The 18,882-nt window shown below is 42.6% G+C and overlaps 2 protein-coding genes across 4 annotated transcripts in view; one reads left to right on the top strand and one right to left on the bottom strand.

The window, feature by feature from the left end:
• Positions 1–740: 740 nt before the first annotated feature.
• On the top strand, positions 741–12,841 carry gap43 (growth associated protein 43). Of its 2 annotated transcripts, none has more exons than XM_031861062.1 (3): positions 741–846; positions 7,912–8,572; positions 11,625–12,841. In XM_031861062.1, exons 1-3 carry the CDS (start codon positions 817–819, stop codon positions 11,702–11,704), a joined length of 771 nt encoding a protein of 256 aa, XP_031716922.1. In that variant the 5' UTR covers positions 741–816; the 3' UTR covers positions 11,705–12,841. The 2 variants fall into 2 exon arrangements, with proteins under 2 accessions (XP_031716922.1, XP_031716921.1); XM_031861061.1 differs by having other exon boundaries at positions 7,912–8,581.
• Positions 12,842–17,412: 4,571 nt separating this feature from the next.
• lsamp (limbic system associated membrane protein) overlaps positions 17,413–18,882 on the bottom strand; it is a 503,490-nt gene continuing 502,020 nt past the window's right edge. For both annotated transcript variants that reach the window (XM_031860665.1, XM_031860664.1), the window contains one exon: positions 17,413–18,812. In XM_031860665.1, the coding sequence (XP_031716525.1) occupies positions 18,715–18,812 (98 nt within the window). In that variant the 3' untranslated portion in view covers positions 17,413–18,714. The remainder of the gene's footprint in view (positions 18,813–18,882) is intronic.

Here is an 18,882-nt window from a genome sequence, read left to right as displayed (position 1 = left end):
ATGGCAATTTGGACGCAGAGCCTCACATGCTCGTATCACTGATCAGAGATCCAGAGAGTGTATAACACACAGTCTGAGAGGGAGCCTGAGCAGTCGGAGGAGGCGACTTCCATTTAGGAGCTTTTTTTTTTTTTTTTTAAAGCTAAAGACATCTCATGTGCGTGGAAGGGGAGGGGATTAAACAGAGGGGTAGTGGTAGTGTTGGGAGACACAAAAATAAGCACAAATAAAGATGTATCGGAGCAAATTTGGAGGTATCCAGTCAGTCATTAAGCGAGAGCCTTTTTAGGGTGGGGCCGCAGCTTTTGCTGGAGCCAGGCTGAAAGAGAGGAGGAGGAGGAGGAGGAGGAGGAGGGTGGGAAGATGTAGAAGAGAGGACTGCTGATCTAAAAGAGGTGGAGGGGGGGCGGGGGGCTTCTTCACTATGAGCAAGAAAAGGAGGAGGAGGAGGAGGAAGAGGGCGATAGTGTGAAGAGAACAGGGGAGGAGAGAGGGGAAGGGAGGGGTTTAAAGGGTGGGCTTGTAGTCATTGTCAGGCATCGAGTAAAAGAGAGAGAGAGAGAGCGAGAGAGAGGGAGGTGCGCCCAGGCAGACTGACTGAAGAGCGTGTGTGTGCAAACTTGGATGAGTAAATGCACTAGGCGGCTTAGCTGTTGATACAGCCAGAGAGAGAGAGAGCGCGTGTGTGTGTGCACGACAGCGAGAGAGAAAGAGAGCGAGAGAGAGAGAGAGAGGGTGAGAGAGAAGAAGTGAAAGGGAGGAAAAAGGGAAGAAAGAAGCAGAGAAGAAAAAAGGGAGGATACAACAACTACAACTATGCTGTGTTGCATAAGAAGAACCAAACCGGTAAACTGCTCTGATTTGCTTCATCAATATTTTCCAGCTCTTTCATAATGACAAAATGATGCGATTCAACTCTGAACTTTGTGACTGTTAGTTTGTACTTGGATCAGGGCGCTTACAGGAGAGATTAGAGAAAATGTGGGTGTAATTTGCTTTGACTCGGGTCCTTGATTGTCCTTTATAGAAGTCTATCCACAGAGCCCAGACACGCCTAGTTAATGTGATTATCCCGCATGAATGGATGTTGCCACAATGCCTCTCAGACCTCACACTGTACTTGCAGAGAGAGGCACAAGACTGTAACTCGATCTTGGGCTACCCGGCATCCCCTCGTATTGATCATGCACTTGAAAAAAGTGAAAGATTATATGAAGGCACTTGATAGATTCTGTATTGTCTCTGAAATACTCCCTCGTTTGTTAAGGAGCTCCACTGAACCCCTCTGTTCCACTATTGTTAATGATGATTCACGTAAATTTGACCAACCTTTGTGCTCCTAATTGATGCCTTAAACGGGGGTCTTAGTTTCTTTTGTACTCGTGTTATCTTGAGCAGAAATGGGTGACACAGGAAAGTAAATTTCCACAGAGAGGGAAAAAAGGGTGGGGTACGGATTGAGTGAGCAGCACCATCATGTCAGTGGCCTCTGGGGAATACAATGGGAATAAATGAGTCTAAATGGATTATCATAACCCTCCAGCTTTATAAGTGTATGCTGTCAATTGATGGTACTATGAAGTGTGCACTCATTTAAAGGGTATGAAAGGCTGGTATTGGGTTGTTTAAAATAACCCATGGCTACTCTCAGTGCCAGAGAGCAATAATTATAAAAAAGGTGTTGCATGGAAGCGGGTGGGTCTGGACAGGGGAGAAGAAGGTGGAACCCTCCTGTACTTCATTCTGAATTTCAACAGCTATCATGGTGGTTTTGTGTGTGTGATCAGGCTAGGGGTTCCTGCTGCTATCTCAAACCGATTGTGATTTTATCGGACTCATAACACAATGGATTCTGATGCCACTTGATTGCTTCTTAAATGTTAGCTGGGATGAGTCATAATAACTCTGGCAGGGAGGAGAGAGAGAGAGAGAAAGAGAAAGGAAGCAAGGAAGGCTTGCCAGTTGAAAGACATGCAGGATGCAGAGAGGCAGGCAGGCAGAAGGAGAACAAGCGGCGGGGTGGAGTGTCGCTGGTGCACATGGAGGTAGATGGAGGTAGATGGAGGGAGGGAGGGGGGGGGGGTATATGCAAAAGGAGGTATAGAGTGAAAGGGAACCTGGTAGGCTGAGAAATGGAGGTGATAAAAAAGGATTGAGACAGGGAGGGAGGTTTCAAGGTATGGGGGAAGGTAGGGAGAGGCCGGCATGCAGCAAAGAGGCAACTGGATGGTGGCTTCAACCCGACAGGGAATGTGGTGGTGATGGAGCGAGCAGAATGACGGTTGGAGGAGGTGAGCAGGTGCAAAGGGGAGAAAGATCAAAAGAAAGGAAGCCGGCACACTGCAGCCATGTGGGTGAGGCACCGGCTTTTCCCACAGAACGCTGTCGCTGCCTCGAGCTCGCGCGTCTCACGAAGGAGAAAAAAAAATATCCGGCCTACAAGCACTTATCCTCCCGTCGTCTGCTTTTGAGGAGCAGAGGCATAAATTAATCCAGACAGACTCTGTGGTCTTCATGGATGGGTGAGCAGAGAGCATAGTTTGCTGCTTTAAACGTGGCAGTGTTGCAGTGGGTCTTGCCATTGTGGAGTGTTAAGTGCTTTTGCAACATCTTCACCATGGGAGTGGCTACTAGCAGTTCATTTATTTCTCCTCGGTAGCCCCAGCCCCCAGCTTTATATTTCAGTTTCATGCAGTTGTAGAACAAAATTCACCACTGCAGAAGATGCTGCTCGTCCTCGGCTCAGCGCTTGGTGGGAGATCAATGATCAGGTTCTTCCAGGCCCATCTTGAACTCAGGTCTTTCTCCATCATCAGACCTTCCAAAAGCTGCCATTTGTCCCTAAAACCGGTACTTCAAATCCCACCCATGTGTGCTCTTTTCCAACTCCGCCCCAACTCCATCCCTAGTTCTCCTGTCACCAGGGCCTGTCTTGGCCCCACTTTAACCTTGAGCCTAAATCCTTCTAGTCCAAAATCAAGACCCAGTCTGCTACCTTAGAGATGATTATTTCCTCATATACTGTGGCTCCCAAAGTACCATTCCACAGAGCCTGGATTCAGTCAAAGCACCAGCCACAGCCCATATTTCCAGTTCATGTCCTAGCCCCTTTCCTCCAGCTCCTCTACACTTGAGGCTCGCCCCTTTCCTCAGTCCACTGCCCCTTTCCCCATCCTCAGCCCCAGCCCCTATGAGATCAGTGGCGATTGTAGAGCCTTTGTTCAGGCAGAGTCGGTGTAATTTAATTAAAGGCTGCTCCAGAGGATGTAATGATGCTGGCATATGGCCGCTTATTAGTCGCCGTGGAGCATCTTTTCTCGGGCCGTCATAAAAGAAACAGTTCATCCTTTAACATCGCTCATCAATTCACCGTCAAAGGAGAGAGAGAGAGAGAGAGAGAGAGAGAGAGATGGCGAGCGGGGGCTGTGGCAGTCACCACCTGAGCCCCCCTCTCCTCATCTGCAGGAGATAGCTGGCTAAAAGGGTGTGGTGCTCTGTCTGTATGTGTGTGTGTGTGTGTGTGTGTGTGTGTGTGTGAGAGAGAGCGCGAGAGAGAATGAGTGGGTAGCAGTTTGCTCAGTGAGAAAGAGAGTGAAAGATGGCAGAGAGAGAAAGAAGGAGACGGAGATACTCAGCAGTTGCAGACTGCAGCTAGTCTTGGCTCTTTAGTGTCTGGATGCTTCCTGCAGAAAAGCAGACAGCCATTGAAATCGTGCTGGGATTTGCAGGAGAGAGGTGTCATTGCAGAAAGTATGTGTGCCACCAGCGCAGTGGCTACTACTATCTCGCTCTCTATTTGGGATTTGTGGTAATATGACAAATGTTTGGGGAGTTATTCATTTTATTTAAATCAGCCAATGCACTGTATACTTTATCAATTACAATGTCTTGTTTAATAATCATAGTTTACAGTAATAATAGTTTAGTAATTACACGTAAAAGTGACTTGGATGAAATTAATTAAGCTGCTGCACCTGTTGGGTTTGTGATAAAAGGGCCTCTGCAAAGCTCCACCATTATAAATGCAAATATTACCTTTAATATTTCTCTCTCCTCTCGCTAGCGGCAATCGATCCAAAGCTCGGCGGAGCGACGAGGTGAAAAGGGAGTCTCCCACTCGAATGGATCAGAATTCAAAAAATAATCATGATCATATGCACGCCTGCTGGGTGCATTAGCGTGAGCACTGGTTCTGTGGTAATTTAACCACCATAAGCCCCACCGCTCCACCATATCTTTCACCATTTCTGTTCTCTTCCCCTCCTCCCCCCCCGCCTCCTGAAACAAGTCCCTAATGGCACTGGCAATGAGGCAGTGGGAAGGTGGCGGATTGTTACTGTGTGTCACCATTGGGGGATGGTGTGTGTGTGTGTGTGTGTGTGTGTGTGTGTGTGTGTGTGTGTGTGGCTCTGTTGAATAAGCCATTGACTCTCGGGTGTGGTTCTCACGACAGCCGATGCCCACCCAAGGACAGAGACAGACGGGGAGAGAGAGCACAGGCTGCAGCTGATAGGCAACGCTATAATAGACACATCCAGCCGTCTGATAGAGCACGGAACACATTTAGGCATGAGCATTTATTACCTTTACAGACAGGAAAGACGGAGACGTTTGTCCTTTGGTGAATGACACTCTTGTATTTCGAGACATTATCCTGTGAGCTGCTGTGCTTTAAGATTCTGAACATGAAGATGGCAGTCATTATTTGTCACCTACATATAGTGAAGTGTCCTACAGCGAATGTTTAATGTTGCTACATTATACTATTATAATTGCAGGATTGCATAATCTGTGTTACAAACATGCAAGAAAACTACTTTTATGTTGCTGGACAATATGAACAGTTGTTAAGTGGTTAATGTGGTGTATCTGTGGCAACCAGACGGACCACGTTTGAAGAGGAAATACTCCAAGCTAATTGTAATGAGTCATTTGATTAACCTGAGAATGCAAATGTATCCCTCACTGCAAGTGAATCAAGGAAGAGTTTAAACGGCCGGGAGTCTTGGTGTGAAGACTCAAAGGGAGCGCACCTTGTGGTGTTCGGCACCTTTGGGAGGTGCCGATGTATTTATGAATGAAGATGTGTGCCGCACAGACACCGAGTGGAACAGCGCCTGCAGGAGGCTACGTGACCAGGGTTCAATTCACAGTCGAGAAGCAATTCTTAAAGGATTTGAAATAATGCTTCTGTTTTAGATTATAGACTTTTAATGTGGCAACTATCGCAGTCACTAAACCACAGGTGCCTTGCTCATCACAGCGTAATAAGTTTGATACGACAGGTCAAAGGTGCTCGATACCGAATCTTATGGTCCATGGAAACGGACTACATCGGTCAGAAAATCACAGCGCAGCACTTTTGAGGGCGATGCATGCAGACAAACATCAATAATGTAAATGATGACGCTACAATTGTGGTCAAACCATGATGGTGATGTTTCTTCCCAAGTCTTCATACACTGATATGAGATCACCTGGCACTCTGCTGGCATTTTATTACATTTGGAGTCACACCCAGATCTCTAAAGTGGATGACATACCCCCCTGTTCCAACAATGATGTCATACCCCCATATTCGCAGACACCCTCATCCATTGCTTTCTCTCTCTCTCTGACTGACTCACTGTTTTGCAGCCAGTAAGTAATTCTATTTAGAGTTAAGTGCTTAGGTCATTTCTTTTTAGCAATTGTAAGTACCCATGAGATCAGACATAGTAAAAGCCCAATAAGACACCAGAGACCTGCATATTATTAAGGGCAGAAGGGTGTGCCGATGATGCTTCGTCGGTCTCCACGTTGGCTGTTCTAATAGCAGGACACTTGCTGAAGTTTATTTCCACACTTAATAGCGGATTGTTAAGTAAACAGCCCGAGTTTTACACATAAATCACTATATTTGAGGCGCAAAAGTAAAGCCACATCCAGCCGTATCAGATTGATTTTTTTAATATCACATTGCACAAAATTGCTTCAGGGACGATGGTGTATATTAAGAACTGCAGGATTTACACCCTGAACCCTGGGGGATGGCACGTGAATAAAAGTGGAGGAGGTGAATATACCAACACAGCTGCTGCACCTTGGCCTCTGCTCCAATATTGCACTGACACACCGACCCTGAAGAAGACATGTTGGTTCAGGGCCTCTGGCTCTTAAATCATGTCTCGCAGATACGATTCCTCACGCAGGCAGCTGTCCAAGACAACCCTCATATCCAATATAATGACACCATTAGAGACGGCAGGGTATCGGGAGACAGACGGATAGACGTAGCCACCGAGTCGCATCTTGAAAACCATTTCCACTCAAATTAACTGACCTTAAAGAAGATGCTACTGCTCATTTGACATAGATTGCCAGCATTGATACATATAAACCCTATGGGTCCCTCCCACTGGGCCCACACCACCGCATCCTGCATCACACACAGCCCCTCCTTAGCCATGCTGATTGCCCCGAACCTGATTTACGAGTTCCTATTGGCCCCGCTCCCCTGTGGGGTCAGGTGCACTGCCAATCAGGGTGACATATAGTCTTTCATAGCACCAACCAGCAGACAGCGCTGTGATGAGTTAGCACTCTGGTTGTCAAGGTAACCTTTGATGGTTGGGAGGGGTATGGCGGTGAATGCTGAGGAGATTCTAGCCGGCAGCTCGTTCCCTAGCAGCCAGAGACGGAGCCGTGGAAAGCTACGGTACCTAGAGAGGTAGAGGTGGGCTCATTATTTTGGGAGAAAGAGTCTTTATTTTCAATGCTTGCTTTATTTTTTGGGTTACAATTTTGAAGATATCATTAGCAGTGAATCCAAGGGGACATTTATGAATGCCATGGAGAATTTATTAATTTAAGTTTAATTATTCACTGAATCCATTTCAGCGCTATTATCGAGAGGACAATATCAGCTTCATCTCTGGATTGAAAAAACCGCAGTAAACGCTTAGTCATTTGGTCGTGCACCAGATGCTAGTGTATCCAATCTATAATGTGGAGACAATCCTCACACACATCTGGTAATCCCGTGATTCACGATGACACTAAATCACCTCTTTCCGGCACACGACATGATCTAATTCAGTAGATCCATTCTATTGTCAAATACATCACTGGTTCCTGACAAAGACTTGATACCTGGAAGGACTAAAAACACAGATTCCTCAGTTTTCACATCTTTATCATTTGGCGAACTGATGATGCACTGCCTGCATGCTCTTTGACAGTTCATGTTTGCTTCATGTTGCTTATTCATATTAATTTTCGGTGCACATTTTAAGCTTTTGATTGCTCGAGCTTTGGCCCGAGAATATTTTACCTTAATTTGTTTGCCTATTCATTTTGAATGTACTGATTCATTTTGTTTGCCACTTTGAGTGCCCATCATTCATTCCTTTATTTGATTTGATTTCTTTTCATTAGATTTATATGACTCATAGCACAACCCACTATTTGATGGACAGCTATGGACCCAGTTACAGAAGGTAATATCACGGAACCCCTTTCAATATTACATTGTGCACTGTCCTGTTCCTAACCCTGTTCCTCATCCAGTCCTACACGTTTACTCAATTCTAAACCAGTCCTGAAACCCTAACCCAACTTTTCCCAATCTAAAACTCTCCAGTAATGGCTATCCGATAAATCCACAAGTTAACTAATAAACCCTGTCTCTTGGCATATACTTATGTCTTTTTCTGACTTCTGTCTTTTCAATTCATGCCAAATTAAACCCTTTTTTTTACCAGCATGACACTTTGGGATCATCCTCAAGCTACACATCCCCACAGTAGAGGGATTCTTTGCCACCTTTTAGCATAACAACCAGTACTTTCCTTTGCTGGTTTCCAGTGGACCTGCTTGGTGGCGATTGTTGATAGTTGATGGTAACTTGCTGTACTTTCTTTTGGCTACCAGGTGGAGAAGAATGAGGATGCGGACCAGAAGATTGAACAGGATGGCACCACCAACAAACCCGAGGACAAGGCCCACAAGGCTGCCACGAAAATACAGGCTAGCTTCCGCGGACACATAACTCGGAAAAAGATGAAAGACGGAGAGGAAGAGAAAGAGGGAGACAGTCCTGCTGCTGCAGAGGAGGCGACAGAGGGAGGAGAGGAGGCAAAGAAAGTGGAGGGAGAGGATGCACCTGCAAAGGAGGATGAAGCTGCAGGAGAGGAGGCCAAGAAGAAGGAGGAGGAGACGAGCCAAGCCAAAAGCCCAGTGGCAGACAAGCCAGCTAACTCTCCGGCAGCTGCTGCGGCCTCTCCTGGAGGCAAAGCGGCGTCTCCCGTAGCGGCAGCACCGGCCGTCGCTGCAGCTGCTGCTGCGGCCTCACCCACGGCCGCCACAGCGCCCTCTGAGCCTCCGAAAGAGGAGCCAAAGGTGGAGGAGAAAGTCGAGGAGAAGCCCAAAGAGGTAGAGGCCCCAGCGGCGGCAGCCAAGAGTCCCACCACAGTGACAGCTGTGGAGAATAAGGAGGAAGAGGAGAGCGAAGAGAAAAAGGAGGCCAGACAAGCCGATGTGCCTGCTGTTGTCAGCCCGACAGCTGAGAAGGAGGAGCCTAACCAAACAAAAGGTAAACAAGGTATGCAGATCATACGAAGGCTTTTAACGTCCATTTATTACAGTCAGACTCATTTAAAAATCCATTTCATGCACACAAGCACATGCCAGGTACAATAAGTCTAATTGGATGGGGCCCCGAAGAAGGTTCGCAAGATCTCAAGTTCAAACATTTAGATGTGCACAAGCACCCGAGGGCACCGTGTTCTGTCACAAAAATAATCCCAGATACACTCGCCTATCAAGAAGCAATTACTTACAAAAAAAACCCACGAATAGGTAATCCTTTCCGTAGCGTGCTTGGCAGGCACTGCAGGAAATATCTGCTTGTAGAGTCTTTGGGATTTTAAGATCTTTGGCAGTTCTCCTCCATTCACTGGTTAACACAGAGACACAGCTCAATATTAGATTAGACAGCCTTGTTTCTCAGCCTTTACAAGATGGAAACCCCATAAAGAGGCGGAGATTGGGAAAGATAAGCAGGGTTGTACAACGGGCTGGTGTTATCTTGGGAAGGATCAGATGTATTGTTAAGAAGCAAGGCTGCATTGTTTTCTCAATGAAAAAGCATCACGTTATGTGAGTCATAAAGGTTCATATGAATTTAATTTAATATGATCTAATAGGTGAAAATGGATGACCCCATTAAATCCTCTTTAAACATCACATCAGGTCAGAAACATTTGATAATATCTTTGCTGTATGGACCCCCAACATCAGCTAATTGATTTAAAGGATATCAGAAATACACTGACATCCAATTATGGTGGAAACGTTTATACCTGAGAAGAAAAGTTACATTACATTATGACATTAATAAAACAGAGTCTTGTGTTTCTGGTCCAAGGACTCTCAGACTGGGTCAGTCAGGTAGTTAATGGAGCATGCTCAGTCTGGAGTAGGTGGGGGGCACACACACCAAACTGGAGAACTATACGGAAACTAGGTCACCTAGGCAGCACTGTCTCCCTGTTGTCATAGCTACCACCTCGATGGGATAGCTGCCCTGCACGGAGCGGAGCGGAGATAACAGGTGCTCTGATTTTAATGAATGATTAATGAGCCCTACCGGTCACGATTCACTCTGTGGGGAAGCCTGTCACAAACAAACGATACCTGACAAACAACGGCTAATTAAGAATCCACTGCGGGCCACAATCTGCTTAACCAACTAAAATATTAATATTTATAAATATGTCACTTTGTTAACGGTGCAATGTGTACCTGGCCATGCTCGAAACAAATAGGTCTTATCAGTTATATGAAGATAAAACCCCACAGAACTAAGGAACTCGCCGGCTAAATGCGAGTTGCTACAGCTCTGCTAACTGAAAGTCCTACTCCTGGAGCTGTCGCGAAGTACTTTACTGGTGGCGGAGAGGAAGAAAAGAGTAACTGAACCCTGTACCTTCAACGGGATTGACAAGCCCTCGAGGCCGCTCGACTTCTTCGTCCTCTCATGTTGAACTGACGACAGACTGGAACGCTACAGTTATCACTATTGCCTCTCGAAGTAATAGATAGAGTCTGTTCTTCGAATTGAGAGAGAACAAGTTGCGACACGCCTTATGTTAAAAAGGAAATTACAAATGTAAATGGAAGTTGTAAAAAAAGTAAATTAAGTGCATCCAAAATGCTGATCAGGCGATGACTCTAGTGCTTACAGCTCTGCTTTATATCTGAATTACAAGTTCTACAGTTTCGTGTTCTCATTAACATTGTTTCCTGAAATCAGCGTTCAGGTTCGTCAAACCAAGGCAGAGATCACCAGAGTTTGGGCGTTTTGTTTTCCCGCCTCTAATTCTCGTTTGCAAATGTGTCAGCATTTTAGTCCCCATCACTGGTATAGATGACTGAGATAGCGCCGATGTCAGAATACCAGAACTGATTTCTCTTTGAAAATTGGGTGAAATTGTATTTGCATCAGTTCAGTGAATGTAGAGAAAGGCATTCTCATGTCATACAGGCTAAATGGCTAATTACCTCTTACCTAGAGATCACGCTGTCTTGAGGCGCACACAAACTCACACATTAGTACAAGCGCTAACGCAGACATGGTCGCCGCACTCCTTTGTCTTTCTCTCTGCCTTACCCTCTCACACACACACACACACACACACACACACACACACACACACACACACATGCACTCCGTCACCCCACTCTCCAATGCAATGATGTCATTTTTTGATGTCTCCTCTTTCTATTAAGAGTATGAGATCATCGTGGTATGAGATCACTCAAGGGCTCTTGAATAATAGGTTTGGTCAGAAACAATAAAATATTTGTAGTCCACTGTACGACGGGGTTTATCAGGGAATTTTTAACTTTTGATTTTGGAGGCTGTAGACATACAATATTAATCATTTATTAGCAGCAAATTAGTATTCTGCAAAAGATTAAATTAAAAGAATAGAAAAATATGAAGCATCAGTGCAATATTACTCAACAAACTCGATTAGTATTGGCTTAGTGATGTATCGGGGATCGTTACTCAGCAGTATTCACCTTTTTATAAAGCCACTGGATGCTGTTACAGAGCAGTACACTGGGCATCACACAGTATTCGATGCGACAGGCCGAGATGCTGCTGTTAGTGTTGTGATGTCAGTTCAAATGCTTCATGGGTCCATTAGGAGCACTCTCTTCCTTTATTATTTACACAGCCAATGTGGGATTTCAGACATTCGGTTGCATCTTCTGACTGACACGCTCTCAGTTGAGTTGACATCTTGAGAACAACATGGAATTATTCTTCTGTGTATTTTCAAGCCACATTTTCATGCTTTTTGAATGTTATCTTGTGCTTTTTTTTGAATACACAAAACCTTTGGAGCTGAAATATTTTAAACATCAAAATTAGCAGCTGATACTTTGATGCACAGTATGTCAGAAGACCCAGAGAGCGCTTTATTATTCCAACTTCACAATGTAAAACCTCCTCTCCGCAGTCTAATTTTCTCTCTTCTTCTCTCCTCTCCCCGACCCACCTTCTCTGTATCATGCCCCCTGTCTCTCCCTTTTTCTCTATTTACCGTTCACCCTCCTTCCCTCCCTCCTCCCAGATGCTGCAGAGGAGTCTAAAGCAGAGGAGGCCACTCCGGCAGATGCAGCGGCGGAGGGCACTGAGTCCAAGGATGACTAAGGCGAAGTCTAACCTAAAGAAAGCAGAATTATGAAGAATAACACAAAAACAAAAATCTAAAAAAGTTGCTCTTGGCCTTCCCAATGTGAAGGCAGTGCGTTTCTATTTGTTTGTCATTTTTTGTGTGGCAATGATTTACTCATGTTGGGGGAGTTTCCAGCGTTACGTTTTTTGGCTCAAGCTAATACTATGAGGAAGTGGTGATGATGAGGATGATGGTTGATGTTGATTATGAAAAATGATTGTTACCACTCTCTATTATAAGTGAATCAGTGGTGGAATGAACGCTCCCAACTGGATATTTACACATTTAAAATGCGTTGTGAATGCACCACACTTTATTTGCATTTCAATGCACTTTATTTCAACACATTTCGCAAAATAAAATCCGTACTTCTGCAAATGGACGCACAAAAACAAGCTGGTTTAAAATGCAACTCTAGTTTTCAGCACCACAAGTGTATTGAGAACACTGCAAATAGGTAATGTACTGACACATCGGATGGAGAATAGAATGTATAATTAAACGTGTGACACTTCCAGTTGGGCAGCTTTATCCTGAATCCAAAAAAACACACATAGGACAAGACTATTGCTCCCTCTCTATTCTGCTTGAGTCATTCAAGCTTGGTTTACACCCCTTTTACAAACTCCCTGTCTACTCACATTTACAGTAAAGGACCTGTTGCCATTTAAATGATATACGCATATAATAAACTATAGAAGTCAGCTATAGTATTGGTGTAACTGGCTCTTACATGACTATTTGTGTTCTGACAACCAAAAGTGAGAACAGTAGCATGAACCATCGAACCAGATGCATGATGGGAACTCTCCCTCTGAGAGGAACTTTTTCGCAGTCACAAAAACTTAAGAGGTGTGGCGGCTTCTTTTTTGATGTCTTTGGTGTTGTTATGACAGTTTATATGAATTGGAAAAATACTGAATAAAATAAAAATGCACTGATGTTACACAAAAAAAAAGTAAAAAGAAAAATCAAACAAACTTTTCCCATGTTCCAGTGAGTGCAATGTCCAGTTTCAACCTTATCAAGTTCAAACTTGTGAGAAAAAAAATTATGAAAAAATAAAAATGGTTTCAATGTCTGTTTTCAAAATAAAGCAAATGTGCCAATTACCACCATAAACTGTGGAGTTTGTTTAAAGCCATGTTATAGTTGCGCTGGTTGCGCAGAATTCATCTTCATCAATCTTCATCAAACTAGGCAAGAAAGTGAATATGTGTATTTGTTACACTTAAGATGTTGATATCATGCACCAAGCAAACTTTAAGACTTTAACTAAATACTCAGGGACACTAGCTAATCATTTGCAAAACCTTCGTAACCACTATTTTAGACACATTTCATTCACATAGGCAACACCTGACAGCATGCATGGGATGCACCATTCCCGTTAGTATCTTTCTTCTGAGTCTTATCCTGGTGCTGATCTCATTAGAGACAAGACGCTTACATGAAACATGAGCACCCTGGTAATCCCTGGATAATCTGGATAGTCACTCGTTCATGTACCACAGTATCCCGGTTTCTGACAAAGTGCTAGTTAGGTTTCTCAAAGCCTAAGGTCTTATCCAGGTTTCTGAAATACTTCAAATACATGCTAGTGGACATTCGAAACACATTTCAAATTATGAATGTTCTATTTCAGAGAGAGAGATATATGTAAAGATCCTATTGACTGGATGCAGCGAGAGAAGTATGCAAGAGCCCATGCAATTGCAAGGAGTTCAAATATGAACCATGCAACTTCCGTCAACATAGCAGTCTTTAGTAAAACAAAATTAAATAAATAGTAATTACCCGAAGGTGAACCAAATACAATCCTCAGTCTCACACAAGTTGTGTGACCTTCAAGCTAAAGAAGCTGGTTTGCTGAAGCAGTCCTGTAATTAAAAAGTGTATTTTATGACCCTATATCTCCGACCCTCCTCCTCTTTGCACTCTTAAAAAGAGTGTTTTAAAATAAATACATCCAGCACTGCTTTGTCACAATTTATTTCTAAAACCCATCGGTTTCATTGGTACTGTACTTGCCTTACTTTTGACATACAATACAATGAATTACATTATTTTTTTTTTTGACATACTATACTATGACTTGTTTTTTACTTTTGACGACATAGTATACAATTACTTTTTTTAAAACAGGTATAACTGTTTCAACCTTTTCGACATACAACACTAACTTTTTTTCCGACACATACTTTTTTACTTTTTCCGATATACTATAATATGACTTTTTCTTTTCTAAATACTTTTTCTATGACTTTTTCGGACATACTTTGTGGTTAAATCGTGTAATGTTTATGATTCATTCAATGATGTAACACTGCTGCCCTCTAGTGGTTAAATTGTGTAATGTTTATGATTCATTCAATGATGTAACACTGCTGCCCTCTAGTGGTTAAATCGTGTAATGTTTATGATTCATTAAATGATTTAACACTGCTGCCCTCTAGTGGTTAAATCGTGTAATGTTTATTACTCATTAAATGATTTAACACTGCTGCCCTCTAGTGGTTAAATCGTGTAATGTTTATGACTCATTAAATGATTTAACACTGCTGCCCTCTAGTGGTTAAATCATATAATGTTCATGATTCATTAAATGATGTAACACTGACGTAACACTGCTCCGGTCTGTCTTTGTTCATCCTGCATCGCTCTGTTCTGTTCTTTAATGTAACGTTACTGGAGCGAAGGAGCTGTACCCAGCATGCAGTTCGGCGGTGAAATTTTATAAATGTACAATTATTAGTGTTACAAATTGTTTATGTGTCACAGACTGTTGTGTGCTGTTGTGACATCTTGTGGTGAAACAATTTACTGCAGCAGCTCCCATGACAGTACGGTGCAGTTATGTAGAATAAAAAGTCTGCCATATTTGTATTAATGTTTGTCCATGTTTTGTGATGACACAACTCTTAACTTTAATCTATGCACAAAAAAGTGAAACTGGAACATTCCCATGGTGATGAGCTGAGTCATAGTCGTATTTGTCACACTTTCTGAGGACAAAACGTCTTCCAAGGAGAATACAACAATACATATATTATTTTATTTGCATGTTACACGGTGAGAAACACAATTGTACCATTAAGATTCTGTGTGTTCCAAGCTATCTCCAAGAAAAAGGTTATTTGCCCTGGGCATTTCAAAGTCACATTCAAATACAGAACACTGAATTCAAACAACTTTATTTTGTGTTATGAACATTTTCTCATATTCCTTTATTACATATCTTTTTTTTTTTAGAAACTGACTGCAGTTACCTTATGCCATAATAAAGTAAAACAAAAAGAAAAACGGGACATTGCTGTGTAATATCCATGATTGAATCTTGATTTCCCATGACATAGGGAAGGGAGGTACAAACGTGATAGTTACAGTTGCTGTTTGAATCTTTAAATGTTGAGTTGTATAAACACGATCTTATGGATTTGCTGACTTTACAACATTCTAGTGTGGAAACATCACACTGTATATACACATAGAGGAGGAAAAGAAAAAAAGAATTTAAACTTAGAAGGTTACTATTGTAACCATAGCTCAACGGAAAGCAGAAAGTTAGCTATTTGTCCAACTGGTCATGTATCTCATGCCTCAGGTAGGTTAATAATAACGAACAGAATCAGAATCCGAGTCAGAGTGAACACGCGCACATACATAAGCCATTTTTGTACAGTGAAGCGATGGGGATGTTTTGAGGCAATGCTCAATAGTAAACTTGGATAGCTGTATCTACAGTCCTCAGTAGATCGCCTGATCTCTCTACAGGGGGGGGTTGGTGCTGTGTCTATAGGCTGGCTGTTGGTCTCTCTATTAACAAAGGAAGGACAATATTCCTTATTCCTTTGTCCTATATGGATAAGACAGAGCTCCATGGCTTTTACACAAGTGTACTTAGTATCAGTCAGTGCTTATTGGCTGGGTTTAACCTGCGTGGAAACACTTGGACATCCACATTGGGGAGGTTTGCCTCGCATGATAATCACCTGAATGGTAGAAAGTTCAAACAATGACAGTCAATATGCTGTAGCTTCCTTTAAAATAGATTATTTTACTCATCATGCATTCCAAGCAGGTTAAATTAAATGCTGAGCATAATTTGGAGATATTCGACCCTGCTCTGGTATTCTGTCAGAGTCTCCTCCAGCAAAAAAACACAGTTGAGTTTGTCTGAGAGCCTGCCAGCTTTGCACTGCCCTGAGGTTTTTCTTTTTTTATGCGACACATACAGTAGGCTAGTGAGACGGACAGACTTACTAAAATAGACCTGTAGCACAGACCACACTCATGCAAACTGATCATGAAGAACTATTTTCAACACAGCTTCCAGATCATTCATTTCTTTCTACAGTAAGCAGATAACTGTTGCTGACAAACTCCTCCAGTACGAGCTAGCCGGAGGCTAAAAAGCGAGAAGAGAGTCTGCAGAATTACTATTGTAGTAGAAAAACATCAGGAGTCAAGTACTTCCACGTTAAAGTGGACACAGCAGAGTTGTTCAGTCGTAGAAAATCAATAAAAAAAGCATGTGTAAGATGATGAGAGTATAAAGCGGCTTTCTTATCACTTCCTAGACTGAGAAATCAGATTATAAGATATTGTTTGTGTGATAGAGCTGTTAGAGATTTAGTCTTAACTGTTTAAATGATTCTGCTTTGATTGGAATTGTGTCTTGTTTCAGGCCTCTGTACAGCTCTGCTTCTACCGATGAGCCCACATGAAAGTTAGACTGGATCAGATGGCAATTACCAACACTACGAAGTCACACAACTATGGCCTCAGAAGCATTTACAATGAAAACACCTGCGAGAATTTCTTTAATGTATGACAAGGATGACAATTAATTACACGTGTGTTTTACAGTACTAGTACTATCTCGGCCTGGTTGTCAGAAGAGCGAGACATGAACACATCCAGTCAAGGAGCTGAGCTGAGCGCTGGAGTCCGTCCGCTATTAGTCACCTCACAGTAGGTCAAAATACATGACAAAAAGGCAGCTAATAGTGACACCAATTTCAGCAATTCTTGTCATAAAAGGGAATGACCTTTGGGCTGTCTCCTGAATGAATAACACTGTTTGAAAGTTCTTCTTCTTTTACAAAATAATTGACAAATGTAGTATTCATTGAACCGGTTATGTTCATGAAGAAATAAATTCAGTGATTGGCGAGGTGTCATGAGAAAATGAGCTGTAGAACATGTTATGTAATGGTATTATTTTGTTAAAGATGCCCATCAGCACTTGGTGGCCATTGAGTGGACTAAGCATTCGGTCTTCATTCGCTTGCTGCTTTCATATTGAATTCCTGGTATTGCAAGCTAAACATAATATTCCATTCTCTAACACATCATATAAGCCAGCACTTGTATTATCTCAATGATAGGTACAATAAGAACTGCACAAAACTATTTTCTTTTTATGCTTTTTTTAAAAAAAAAACATCATCTTCTAATGGGCTTCGGTTCACATGATAGAGCAGGGTTGCCAGTTCAAGAGATCTACAAGTTAATTACCCTCAACAGTTTGCTACCCTACTCAGAAACATGGACACATAAAATTTGCCTTTTCATATAGTATAAGGACATTGGATTCAAGTATATACACACACACACACACACACACACACACAAACTAAAATGAATGAGGTAAAGACGGAAAAAAAATCAACCTCAATATCAATATATTATGAATTTTTCTGTATCATTTCATATTAAAACACGCATACTTCTTTGAGAGAGAAAAACTAAAAAGTAAGTCATTCATTGGTGTCATACATTTTTTATCCAAATTCCAGCAGTATAGAAGAATGATCCTAAAACAAAAGAAACTGAAAGAAAACACCATGTGGTACAGCTAAATGGGATGCAGCCTGCTGTGGAGCAGAGACAGACTGCACCGTATGGTTGATCGGTCATCAAACAAGCAACCTACACTGCAAAACCTTTTCTTTGTGTCCTGTTGTTAACAGTGGCAGAACAAGTTGTCTTTTCATAGAGAAATACAAAATGTTACTATGTACAGTACGCGTCACTATAACCTACTGTGTTTCTTTTCCTGCTGCAAAAGAAAAGCGGGATTCGTTTGGGATAAAGGCGAGTAGTTGCGAAGCCACTGAATGAAGATGTAGGAATCCATCCCAAGATATACTAATTTCCTCAGCTTTGTACACCGCGTGGTTCAGCTCAGTAGGATCAAGTCGATTCTATTTACTGAATCCTTGATTTCTGGGCTCGACAGCAACAACCCGATTGGCTGCTGCTTCTGGAAACAATGTCACTGATTGGAGAGATATCCTGCTCTTACTCTTTGTCTGTGTTTCAGTTTAGTAGCATCAGATTATGATGTGCAGGCTTTACTATCACGCTGAGTCCCATTACGCTATTTTCCCTTTGATTTCTGTATGTGTTAGTTTCAAATCTATATAGTTTATGGATATTTGGCAGATACTTTGCATGATGTTCATTAATGCACTGGTTAAACACTCGGATACATCTACAATTAAGTTAACACAATGCATCTATGGGAGTAAGAAGAAATATATCTTTGTGTCTTCAGTACTTCTAGAGACATATGATTGTTGGCATCCCTGTGAGCGGGCGCCTCTGCTTTCCCATGAAGACAAAAATACAACAAATCCCAGAAGACAAGATATAAGAGAAATAAACAAGTGCAAACAAATTAAGAACAATGCAATTCAAGAGCACTGTTTGCTTGTTCCGTCCTTCATGTCACCGTTTTTGTTGTTCTTCTCACATTTTACTCATAACCCATCATTTTCCATAATATCTGTAAGCAGTGCTCGCGAGCACATAAGGTTTTCGTATCATAATGCAAACAGTCTGGGGGCGCGGGGGGGGGGAGCGGTAAAGTTGGTAATAAGGTAGCAATAAGGATGTCGGTGAGTTGGAGAGAAGGAGGAAGAGGAGAAGGAGAAGGGAGGCCAGGAGGGGGGAGAAGAGGAAGAGTTGGGCAGTGGTATTAACACTTGAAGAAAAGGCAGGCGAAGCAGGCCAGCAGGAGCCACAGTGATTGAGATACACAGGCAGAGCCGTTGATGTCTCGGCCTGTCCCGGGTCCTGTACAGAGACACAGAGAGACAAGAGAGACACAGAGAGACACAGAGAGAGAGAGAGAGACACAGAGAGA

This window comes from Anarrhichthys ocellatus, unplaced genomic scaffold (assembly GCF_004355925.1).
Source record: "Anarrhichthys ocellatus isolate YVR2014 unplaced genomic scaffold, GSC_Weel_1.0 scaffold24, whole genome shotgun sequence".
In the NCBI taxonomy this organism is placed as follows: domain Eukaryota; kingdom Metazoa; phylum Chordata; class Actinopteri; order Perciformes; family Anarhichadidae; genus Anarrhichthys; species Anarrhichthys ocellatus.
This window is presented reverse-complemented; position numbering and strand designations above follow the sequence as displayed.

What these genes read in the sequence shown, in the direction of transcription:
- gap43 (XM_031861061.1), top strand. Translation starts at nt 817, where the DNA reads ATGCTGTGTTGCATAAGAAGAACCAAACCG. An exon ending in GCATAAGAAGAACCAAACCG is followed by an intron (nt 847 to 7,911) that starts GTAAACTGCTCT and finishes TTTGGCTACCAG; the next exon opens with GTGGAGAAGAATGAGGATGC. An exon ending in CCAAACAAAAGGTAAACAAG is followed by an intron (nt 8,582 to 11,624) that starts GTATGCAGATCA and finishes CCCTCCTCCCAG; the next exon opens with ATGCTGCAGAGGAGTCTAAA.